The sequence below is a fragment of the Haliaeetus leucocephalus genome, unplaced genomic scaffold (genome assembly GCF_000737465.1).
Source record: "Haliaeetus leucocephalus isolate CR32 unplaced genomic scaffold, Haliaeetus_leucocephalus-4.0 Scaffold206, whole genome shotgun sequence".
Classification (NCBI taxonomy): Eukaryota; Metazoa; Chordata; class Aves; order Accipitriformes; family Accipitridae; genus Haliaeetus; species Haliaeetus leucocephalus.
The window spans coordinates 2,274,145-2,287,125 of NW_010972642.1; the positions used below are offsets into that span (position 1 = coordinate 2,274,145).

General features: G+C 35.2%; 1 protein-coding gene across 1 annotated transcript in view; it reads right to left on the minus strand.

Moving 5' to 3' along the window:
- PLEKHA5 (pleckstrin homology domain containing, family A member 5) overlaps positions 1 to 12,981 on the minus strand; it is a 70,446-nt gene that overhangs the window by 23,935 nt on the left and 33,530 nt on the right. The window contains exon 9 of the mRNA XM_010566110.1: positions 5,172 to 5,252. Within this exon, the coding sequence (XP_010564412.1) occupies positions 5,172 to 5,252 (81 nt within the window). The remainder of the gene's footprint in view (positions 1 to 5,171; positions 5,253 to 12,981) is intronic.

Consider the following 12,981-nt stretch of genomic DNA (forward strand, 5'->3'; position numbering starts at 1 on the left):
ATGGACTGTCACATACAGTAACTACTTAATGTCCTATACTGCACGTATTGGTATAACACTATCAACCTTCGTATTCTATTTAATTAAAAACGTGTGCATTGAGTCCCAACATAGATGCTTTCCTTTCATGTATATGTCATAATTAGGTCATCGTGATTTAATAGTGCAAGACAGACTACAAAAACACAATTCTATGTTAAAGCACACTTACAAGTAAAAGGACTAGGGAAGGGTTAATCAGACAAGCATTCCAAACATATAGTAAATCTTCAACACACTTAAGTGTTTCATTTCAAGACATTATGTCCACATACCTCATGCAAATGCACCTGGTGACAATTTAAAAGTATGTATAGTGTATTAAAACCACACAGTAACTTTCTTTGAAATGGACATTTTATGAAAATGAGTGTTGGAATATGAAGAAAGCCACAGCACTTTTGCACCTCATGAATGTCACAAAAATTAAGATATCTATTTAAACTCTTACTATTGTAGAGTTGTGGTTTTTTTAACTGTTGATTTTATCACAATGAGAGAAAAATGAGGAATGGAAATATTTAAAAAAAAACCAAACTCATAAACATGGCCAAATGTCTTTAACTTACAGAGAAAACCTAGTTATATTTCACAACAGGAAGATTTTACAAAAGAAAGATTATTCCCTATTACAAAAATACATCTTCCCAAGACACTGCTTAGCATTTTATATAGCTTGCCTGGAAAAATGTAATGTTATTTTTTCAAGGCAGTATTTTTTACACTGTTTTAATTTTTTAAAAAAAATATTGATTTTTTTTGGCATTTCAGCCTTAATTATAGCCAAGTTTAAAACAGCTTGCCAATTCAGCATCCTTATCCTTGCCTGCCTCCTAAAAGGAATATATTTTAAGTATTCAGAAAACAAAAACACATTTTCAAAGAAGACTATGCACGTGCTAATTCTTCTTATTAAAATCCTATCACACTTTTAAAATTGCTGCCAACTTCTTGCTTTTGTCAGCGGTACTAGTTTCCCACAATAGGCACTGCTGGAGCACCAATTCATTTCAACATCTCTACTGCAACATTTTACGTAGACTTAGCGCAAAAACTCTAAAAATAGTATGAAACACTTAATCCATCTCTGACAAAACAGCAGCTTCTCTTTCCATAGCACATCTATAAATCAGCTTAAGGCAAAAAGTGCAGAATGCTATCACATCCTACTGGAATTATGAGAGGAATTGCAGTAGACAAAATGCAATTACACATTACAAGCAAGGTTAACAACCTCATAACCTTGGCAAATGCATTATAAGAGCTCCAACGATCAAGTTATCAAAATGTATTTTATGTCACATTCAACAAACACCTCTCTCGCCAAATCATTCCTACAAACACTTTACCAGGATGTTAATTTCAGAGAAAGAGTGCCACCTACTGAATCAATGACATGACTTGCTGCTGACTTCTACACTTTTCCTCAACATTTGCCTACTCAAACATAAAAAAGTCCATTCCTCTTACCGCGGTGAAATACACTGTACAGCTCCCAGACATTAAGGAGCCGCACCCTGAATACCTACAAATAGAACTTATCATTTTTGAAAGGCAAACTGCACATGCAGAGGGTGGCCAAACCTCCGACATGTGAAAAGGTTAAGTGACCTTAATTGAATTGCCATCTTATGTTCGAAATAATTTGTCATCTACTTTACAGTCCTACTGTACAGTCCCCATCTCCGTCAAACGCCAGTACCAGCTGAATCACAGAAGTGGATAAATCCACCACAAAGGACACAATGTAAGATGTCCTTAGACGGAAATTTCTTCCCAAATAAAAGCAGATTAGGCAAATATCTCTCTTGAGACATGAGGGGTTAAACCTATTTAAGCAGTCAATATTAAAAACTAAGTGACAGTATTATTTCATTACCTTATAAGCTATTTTCAGATTCTGCTAACCATTTTGATTCAATAAATATATGGCAGGAAATTTCACACCCTGAAAGCACACTAAGCATCTCTGCAAGGTTACTGCACTTAGGAAATTAAAACAGGACAATCTAGGACATTTTGTGGGGAGCACAATGTTAAAGTCAGACTTCCAAAGGCTTTTTTCTTTTTTTTTTTTTTTTTTTTTTTTTCTTTTTTAAAGTACTTCTTACTATCAGGAAGCAGGTCAAATGGGCATTTACCCCACAGTAAGCAAGATTCTCCTCTAATTTTGCATAATGTGACAGATAACATTTCAAATACAAATTGGAAATACAAGATTTTTAGCTCAAATACAATCATCTCGTGTTCATAGCAAAACCTTAAAAATATTTCTACCTACAAATCTCAAAATCTAACATGCATAACAGTTTAAATGTATGCAGCTGCTATAATAATAACAATAATAATGATGATGGTGATGATGATGATAATATTAAAGTATGCCATAAACAAGATCTCCCTATCCTTATAGAAGAAAAAAAATCAAGGACTATTTTTATAGGTTTTTAATGTATTAAGAATAATTACCCAAGCAAAGACCTAGGTGTTAGCTTGTTGCACTCAGATTTTCATTTTTTTCCCCCCTTTAGGGAACACACACACGTAAGAAGAACAGAGGATAATTCTACTTTTTAAAATCGGTATATACTGCTTTAGAAAACAAGATGATCATTCCTCACCTAGTATTAGAAAGAAAGAAAAAAAACCCCAAAGTAGAAATGGGTCCAGGCTGTAAAAAGCCTCAATTTTTCTTGTCTCTACATATGGAATCATTGCCCTGGCTTATACTTGTAAATTTACAGTACAGTCCATAGAGCAGACTGATGTAAGTCAATGTGATTTAAATAACTGTGAAGATGTAAGAAATCACAAACAAAAACGTCTTATAAATAGCATATTTAAAATATATACTATTTTAGCTATTTTACTAAAGAACCATTAATCATTACAAACAGGAAGGAAGACACCTTAATTTTTAATTAAATAGAAGTGTTTCTTGCTTTCCTTTGCTTAACTCTAAATGAGCTCAGTCATAAAACTGAACTGAATAAACTGAAGCAAAGAAAGATCCTTTTCTCTACCCACAAGAATGGTTACAGTCATCACAAACTAGTTTATCATCTTGACAACAAAACAGGTTTCAGTTGCTTACACAGAGGCTTCTCCCAATTGTTTACATTTCTTTAAAACTGCAGTGGGAAAGATGATTGGTAAACCCAATTTATTTTATTTAAATAAAAAAAATTGTATGTTGTTTAAACTTTAAATAAGTTGCCAGAATTTTAAACAGGTTAGTTTTACATCTCAGAAGTTTAGAAGACTATTTAAGCAGTGAAATTTTGAGTGTATTTTTATCCTTTCCCAGCAGTTGGTTAATGCAGTATTTTGTGGAGGAGACTTTATCCATGAAAGCAGAAGGTCTTGCTATTCTCCAGTTTAGGCAATATATGGGTTTTTCTGCACAAGCCTGCCAACTTGTCACAAACACTCTGACCTGAAGAGATCACATCTCTAGTGACAAAAGGTTATTCCATCTTCATGACCTGCTAGATTCACTGTTTCTTTGACAAGAATGTCAAAAAAGGTGCTTATTCAGTGTCAAGTATGAAGCAGCAGGTATGTCTACAAGGTGAAGGCAGTGCTGTGTAGCGATACCTTAGCTGACAGCATAGCTTTGTCAAGACAGCGCTCTGAAATTTATTGGTATCCCTCAATAAGCAGGCAGACTAGCCCAGGCACAGCCATGCCTCAAATGTGTCTATATTTACATTAGAAGCTGAGCTAGTTTACCCTGACACATCCAAAGCACCTCTGTTCATTATATGTATGTTGACTTACTTGTCTTACATACTCATTACAGAAAATTGACTTGCTTTTAAAAAATCATAACAGCTAGGCTTCTTAAAAAAAAAAAAAAAAAAAAAAAAAAAACCCCCCTTTTTTTTAGGGCTTGAGGACACCTTACTTCTCCCATTCCTCTCCTAAACAGTTCCTTCAGGTTCCATGTTAAAGCTCCTATTGTGCACATAGGGGCACAAATTGGATGATCCTGAAATCAAAGTCACTCACAACCCAACTTCCTTTGGAAAGCTGAGATTTTTCTTGCAACTTTTCTGGATCACAAGCAAGTCTACAATGTGGAGTTGACTTCCAAAAAAATGAAACATGAAATTAAGCTGCAGCATATTTTAGAAACACAGCAAAGCATTAATCACTAATAAATGACTGTGTTACATGGCAGAACATCTACTTTTTTTTCAAACTATGCAACCTTTATATGTCGTTTGGCTCACAAGGGCATAAATGCAAGTGCAAGGGAACTGGTCACATATTCCCTTTTGATGGGCAGCCAGAATTGCACACCACATCTGCTGCAAAATATCATAGTCTTTTAAGTAAGAACAACATCTTTGTTGCAGTTGAGGCTAGAAACTTCTTAAAAAGTCCCTGATGTGACAGGAGCTATTCAGTTAAGGCCCAGTATCTCTAAGACACTGCAGTGCCAACAGATACGTATTGGCCATGCTCATAAGTTAATGCAGGTCTCAACTCACAGACAATATTTCCATTCACATTTCTGATTCTTCTTCCATCTTACCATTTACAACCATCACTAGATACTCTAAGTGTGCACGGTTAAGTCTGCTGTGACTTTATGAACAGACACTGCCTTTTGGATTTACAGTCCCCAGATCAAAGTAAATTTGATCCTTCCTTTCTTCAGTGGCTAAAGGCTTGGTAGGTGCAAACAAAAACTTGTAAATCCACTTCCTAGAACAAAACAAAATTGCCAGAAATGACCAGGTAAACACCACTCACATGCTTTTGTAGTGGTCAAAAGAAAGAAGCACCTTTGAACACTAATTGCAGAGAATCATGCTAAGACAAATGTTGGAAGCTTATTGGAAGTTTTATGAATTTACTGGACACCTGCATAAAACATCAACTAATTAAATCGTCTAGACAGAAAAAGTTATTCAAAGTGTACATTTAATACTTAACAACAAAAACGCAGCAAAAGCCATGCTAACGATATTGCAGCATTTTATAAAGCATGGATGACTTGTGGTTTTCCAAAGCAAATAAGAGAACACCAATGTTATGAATAAATCTGAGGAACAACCAAAACTGTCACTAAGGAAAATTTTCGCAGATGATAAAGCAATTTCATTCACTATCCAAGACCTTACTTGCTGGTACAGTTGCGGTCTTAGCGCCGAGTTCTCAATCATAGTGTGAACCATGGTGATTAAAGGTTCATTCTCTTTCATCTATTTCAAATCAGGAGGAGCATACAGCAAACATCAGTTTACAGCATGGCTAGATTTGAAAGACGACACTGTAAAATATAGCCTCTACTTTAATTTTTTCTAATAATGCAGTAGATTACATTTTATCCCATGCTTTTTATATATTCCATCATTCAGTAATATCAACATCTGAAAAGTTCAGTAACATCAAAAAAAGTAACAAAACCACATAAATGCTCAAAACCAATGTAACATTTATTCACCAACACTCTCCCTTTTTAAAAATAAAAATGCTTAAAATAAGCCCAACTTTGCATGAGATTGAAATGAAAGGTATTATCGGATTATGCAATAGGAACATGCAAACCTTTACCAGAAAACCTTTTAAATTATAGATTTAATAACTCAATGTACATTAAGAAGATATAAGCATTCCCAGCTTCTTAATATTGAAGCGAGGTTTAGACTTATGTTCACGTATCACAAAATGCCTTTATATACTGCACTGATTTATATACTTAGGAACTTTGAATCATTACCCATTGTATTTATCCACCCTCATATATGGGTGTGAAACTCTTTCAGAACTGGTCAGACATTTTCTATAATGATTAGTATTTATTGATGTGTGTGCAAATGTCAAAACCAGATACTTTGATTATTACAGTAAAAATTGCAACACAAAATAGTATGGGATTTTTGGGTTTAAAAAGGAGACTTTCCTGACAGTAAGGAAAAAGTTATGAAAACAGATAGTTTTCCTCTCCAAAGGAAACTGAAAAGTCACTTAACGCACAATCCCCCTCCTGTTTTTGTTGGAAGCTTTAGGACCTATTGAAAATTTTAGGAAACTTTAGCAATACCTGTTTCAAGTATAGTTACACAGGAAGGAAGTGTGTGTATGAATATTTATGATCTTTCAACTCTGTCTTCATGTATATATATGGCCTCACCATGAATTTGCATGGGAAGGTTTTGTCTCACAGATTGAAATGCAACAGAAAGCCTGAGTTTTTGATGCCTTTTGGAATTTCTTGCCCCTAATTACTTAGGATAAAACCTAACTTGTACATTTGGAGAAGTATTTTTTTCTTCTCCTTGTAGGAGCCACATTTTTCTTGTTACAGATAGAGGACCTTTTTGTTGTTGTTGTTGTTGTTTTATACATAGTAAAGTCTGATAAGCTGATAAGTTCATCACCCAATAAACAGTACCTTATCTTAAGAAGGCAAGCTTATGATGCTCTGTTTGTTCAAGGCAGGAAAAAAAACAAACGAGCAACCCCTCCCATTGGCATCATCATCTACAGTATACATAAACAGAAAACGAGAACTGACACAAGAAGCTGTTCTCCCTTTACATTAAAATTTTGTCCAGAGAGTGTGAGCACAGGGTGATACCAAAAGATAGCTCAATAGTAAGATCAACAATAAGGTCCAAAGCCAAGCAATCAAACTACAGCCAACTGAAATATTTGTAAAGGAAAAATTGCTCTGAAGCTGAAATATTTTATTAGGAGTATACTGGTTTGGATGCATTTTTATTAGGGGGATTTCAACAGCTTCAGGCTGTTTGGCTAATTCTTTTTTACAGAATTTCAAATTTTTCTTTCTGACTAATAACAGACACTGGAATTAATTTCTGTGGAACTGTTCAAAGATTGTTCTTATCCAGATTAGAAAAGAAGAAAAGTGGATTTCCTCAAAAGATGTTCCTAAGTAATGTTTTGTCCCCCAGCCAGCTCCAACTTTGATTTATAGGACTTCTTCCAATATTTTTACTACCATTGGTGCTTAACTGTGCTTATCTAACACTGCAAAGGCCAGTTATTTCCAGAAAAGCTCCAGTTCCTTAAGCCCTTATGGAACAAAGATGAAAAAACAGATAATTGGTAAAGTAATGCCAACCAAAGAGCCTTTATAGCAGTCAAATATAGCAAGCTTTTTGTCCATTTAGGAAATAACATTTCCAAAAAATACTGATATTTAACTATTGAGAAGTTAAGTTCTTGAGGGAGTATGTATCTGTCACAAACCTTCCATTAACTAAAGCTAGCGCACACGCAAGGCAATGCATACTGAAGAACTGTCAAAGTAAACTAGAGCTACGCTGTACACAACGGCAAGTCCCATGCTCTAAAAGGTGAAGAGGATACCTATTTTGTGTTCTTAAAGCATTATCATGAGGCTACTCCCAAACTGAAGCTGGACACTATTCACATTGAATAAATAGCTCAAGGAAAAATATTTGCTTGTTCACAACAGAAATAAGCCTTGATTTTCTCTCACTTCCAAAAAAAAAAAAATATTGTACAGTAAAGGATGCCTTTTAGATCCTATGTATAATACTAATAGCATTATAGAGTCTCTCCACTTAAGTCAAAAAAATTGGAATTAAGATTTTTATAAGCAAACTGAAGTGTGAACTGCCTGACGCCACACAGCAACACAGCAGTAAAACCAAGGAAAATCCATCAGTCCTGGCTTTATCACTTTCTACTTCTAGTAAATAACACTTTCTTCCCAGAAGTGATGTTTCATCTTTGTTTTTTTCTTTACTAACGTAGTATATAAAAGCATTTTCCAGTTGGAAGCAACGAAAAAATACCACCTTGACATATGATCTATATGAACAGCTACATTATTTATGAGTGAGTACCTGAGTGGGTATTTTGTGTTTTAAACTGTAAAGCCAAACTATTGACAATTTTTCTCTTCCTTCCTTTTCCTAAATTCTCTTCTGTGTTTGATAACACCCTATACGGATGACATTTCAGTATGTGCTGTTCTGGTGGCAGCGATCAGCTGGAATAGCGGCTCCCTACCAGGACAGTTGACCTCACTGATAAGACCATATGTTTTGGGTGACAAAAGACTGAGCTCAGATTGGCAGTTTTACCCATTTCCTCTCAAGCTTCCTGATGGTAAAAGCAGTGGCAATAGGACCTGACCAAGCTTTTCTCCCACCTTTCCTCTGCTCTTTAATCTTCTGTCCAAAAAAAGAAGGAAAAAGCACTTTTCCTTCCTGCTGCCTTTTTACAGCAATGCTGCCTCCAGCGCAGACTTTTTTTCACCCTACAGAGCCCCTGTCCTTGAGCCTCCCTTCTTCCTCTGGGGAGGTAAAAGGGAAAAAAAAGCAGCAGAAAGAACAACAGTGGTGGCTGGGTCAGCTCACTCTACCTTTTCCGGATAACCTGAAAAATACAAGTAAGAGTAGTAATCCTATATTTTGCTAATATAGGACATAGAATTCTAGGCTGAAACACAAGATATCAGATATAATACACGATATCTGTCAGCTCTATCCAAACCCCCTTGTACTATTCCGGCCTCCCCTAATTTACTACGTTTTCCCAGAACCACCTTCAGCGTCTCAGAAAGAGGGTGGTGAAGAGGAAAAAATGGAAGCGAAACACCAAGACAGTATGGATGTTGGCTGTGGGACCTGCACTCCTTTATTTCTTTATTTGACAACTTCTTGTTCAAGTTCTGTTTATTTTTATGCACCCTTTGAAAAGTGAAAGAAACTAAAAATGAAAGTACCAGCAGAAGTATATGAACTACTTAACACCTAAACTATTTACATAAATAGCCATTTCAAAAAACGGGAAAAAAACCCCAAGACTAAATGAAATTTAGTAGAGCTTCTACTGTAACAAACCAACTTGGGATATGCTGAAATCAGTATGACAACATGCATGGAGAGTTTTACATACATAGCTTGAGCTCAGTAGAAAAGAGTTTTTCAACCAAAGAAAAGTTTTACTATGAACATAAAATTCAGAAGTGTACTAAAAGACTGGTTTGCTGGAATTCTCCATAGTAACAGAAAGATTCAAGTGGGACCTCCTGCCCCAGCTTTATTTACAAAGGAGAAAAAAGCGTGTCTAGCTTTTATTTGAAAAAAAATTCCTACTTTTTGTTCCTGTTATTGTAATTACTGGGTACAAATGCATTAAGGAGACTGCTGGCTTGGATTTAGTAATACACAATAAGTCATCCCTTAAAATTTGATAATGCAGAAGACTGAGATTATATGTGCCCTCATTGCCATCCCACGTTGGCAAACAAATCATCATTGCCTAGGGTTGCTAGCTGTGTTGCAGGAACTACTTCCTAAAAGGCAGATGAGTCTCTCTCCCACCTCTCTATGAACCTTGAGCCAGCAGAGTGGTTCACAACCTCACTTTAAAAAAAAAGGATGCTGGACAATCATTCTTTGGACATCAGAGAAATCATATGGTTGCACGTAAGTGTGTCAAGTCTCTTCAATCTTTTCTTCCCTACCTCTGGACTCCAACAACAACAACAAAAATTCTGAAAGTGTAACACAAAAACATCAAAAAGTGTATCTAAGCATGTCAACAGGAAACAGCAGTACAAAAACAAAGTATGATTTAAAAAAGGCTATGGGATATTCTTGAGTCTTGATAAGAAAGCCACCTAACCAGTATACACCAACTTACTGCAACAGCATAAAAGTTACCCTCCCTACACATGAACTTTAGTCTGCCTGAAAAATTCACCTGTGCAACCTTGGTACAAACTTACTAATTATTGTTATGCACAGTACTGGATTCTTTGCGACCAAAAAGGTGAGAGTTGAAGATAACAGGACTGGAGTTCCACCACATGCTTTAGGCAAAGCAGGTTTTGACACTATTTTCAGGGATTAATACAAGCGGAAATACCTTATTTAAGTACACTGGACATTTAAAATTCAAAGAGGGCAAGTGATTATGCAAGCTGGTTACAGTTGTGGATAACGAGGAAGAAAGGTCTCAACTAGACTAAAAAAAACTTTGATTTTTTTCTTCCCAACATAAAAGAAAACTGATAATGGACAAAGTAATAAAAAGATATAATGAGATACCACCCCTAGAAGCAGTGGTACTCAAAGCAAAGAGAGTCTCAGGGGTATTTATTTCATACAGGTAGGTTGCAGGATTATATTAAGACAAGGGAAAAAAAGAAAAACTGATCAGAAACTGGGACAAGTATTCCAACCTGCTCTTCCATGATTTTGTAATTAAGGTAATATATTTTAGACTTGATAATGATTTCTTGCTGTAAGAAGTGCAGTGATTTCTTGTATCTCTGGTAGGGGTAATTATGGCACATTTGTAAGATTTAGACACTTCCCTAAATTAATGTTTATCACATCACTTTTCTAAATTTTATCTGATGCAAGTCAAAAGAAAATCCTTCTTATCACTTTGCATGTTATATATAGGCAATTCTTTCTGTTCAATCCTGTCTATTATACTCACAAGCTTGGCTAATCAAGCAACAGCATGGTACACAGTTTCACACTTCACATAGACAGTTATCTTTTCTTGGCAATGAATTACACTGTTGAAGACAGAATTACTCCCTTATTCCAAAACATTATAAACTGGAAATATTCGAGTTGGATGAAATATTTTGGCCAAATTTAGCAAGCAGTTTTTCCCTACTGTTTTGGAACTCCTGCAGCCCCTTAAGACAGAGATGTTTAGAAATGCATTGGCATCTAACTGAATTTGTCACAATTCACACCTTGTTTTCAAGAGATAATAGGAAAATAAAGTCACTGGGTGAACTAAGTGCATGTGTGTGGATGTCTCTGTGTGAGTGTGTGGTTTTTAGTAACTCACTGAAATCCTATTAGAGGAACAGGTAGGACATAAAAGTTCTAAGAACAGTTCGTTTTAAGTGTAAGGCTGAAAAAGTTCATTACAAGAAAGAATATTAGAAAAAGAATAAGCTGTATTGATTTTTATATCTTTAACTAATGGACATGTAGTTGCTTATATCTCTTCTAAGCACTTATGACTGTCTTTCATAAGTGTCAGCAAAAATTTCCCATTTAAAAACTTCTCACACATAACTTGTACAGAAATCCCTTTTGATCGTGCAACAAACCCATAAAAAGAGGTATGTGATATCACAGTTCTTCACTTGGCAATCAATTATGTTAGTGAAGTCAGAATTGTACCCTCACTCCATAAATTATCAGAAATTGTAAAGAAGTAAAATCTTTTAAACCTTTAAGAAATAACTGAGTAAAAGGAGAAAAACTAATGAGCCATGCTATGATTTGCTTAAAACATTTTTTCCTGTTTGACCTCCCTTTCATTTAGTGTCCTGTAGAAACATCTAATTCTTCTTAATTCAGAAAACTAAAATTATCAGAAGTTTCTATAAATTGCATGTGTGTCATATGAGCTTGGAAATATATTACGCCTCTGATTAAAGATGATACAATACTACAGTTAGTGTTATTATAAGAAGGAAATAAGGAACAGAAAAATTAATTGGTGGGTGGCTACTGTATTCTGACAATTTTTAAATTGAGGGTTTTTTTCCCATTACAGGTCAAATTTGTAACTGATTAAGATATTCTGTGCTACTTAAAAAGGGTGTTTATTAAATATCCAATTTGATAAAAAGCACTGAAAATCCTTCTCCCCAAATATTTCCAGCTTGATAGGAGCAGGCAAAAAGCATTAAGAAATGTAAACACACAAGAAAATTGCAAATCCCACCTGATGATCCAAATATATGGCATTCCTTTGAAGGTGATGTGAAAGAATCTCATTCTAGTAGGCAGCAGTCAGGGAGAAAAAGGAAAGGGACAGAAAGTGCAGAATGTATGAAAAGAGCTTTAAAAGATGTAAACTAGACAGTGATCTTTCTGTTTTATGTAGAAATATAATGCTGCTTTTATCTGCTTTTTTTGGTGAAGTGTTAACAAGTTCTGATCCCAAAACAGAATTGATGAAAGTTTGCCATGAATCAGACTACGAACTACTACATTACATTTTGGCTTTACATATAAAATACAGTAAGCTAATGTAAATTTCTACTACACAGAGAACTATAAACCCTTTGATAAATCTGTGTTTTAAACATGTCCTGATTTATCTACACAGATTACACGTAAGATTGTATCTGATATGAGGCAGTATAAACAATAAATTAATCTCATGATCTATCACCACTGATTTTGATTAAAACAATAGGTAAAAAACCTTTAACTTTAAACTTAACTACCATATATTTTGAATTGTTCCTATGTAATTTTGACTTAGCTAATATCAAAAAGCTGTGAGTAAAGCCTCAAAGGGTTAATAGCAAAACATTACATACACAACCAATGTTACTCTATTCTACTCCCATAGCAGTCAGAAAATTTTGCACTAACGGTACAATGCAAACTTTGATTAATGAATGACTACAAGTTAGTGAGAATGGTACATGACACACATTGCTTTATAGCTGACCTTTGGGCTGCTGGCCTCAAGTTTTAGTTGCATGAGCTGTGCTAGTGTGTGTTCCCGGATACTACTCAGTTCAGCTTGCTGCCGTCTCAGCTTTATTAGCAGCAGCGTGAGCTCCTCTGGCTGAAGGAGTGCAGTGTGCGAAGCCAAAGAGTAGAAAAAAGGTTAATTGGTATCCTGAACAACACTTAATTAAAATAAGGGTTCTTAGTATCTTTCTTACAAAAACTTTCTATAGTGATACAACAAAAGATACACCATTCTTCCCCCAAAGTGACCACTTTCAAATATATAATGAAGGGTTAACTTTTAACTACGCAAAACAATTGATACTGCAAATGCTGTAGAAGTGGAACATTCTATATAAAGGACAAAAACAAGTGAGGATTTTGCAGGAGAAAGTCTGTGCAGCCCTCAAACTTTTTCTGACATGCATTTCAAACTGATGATATTGACTTAAGTAAAAGGGGAGATAATTCCAGCCCTTAG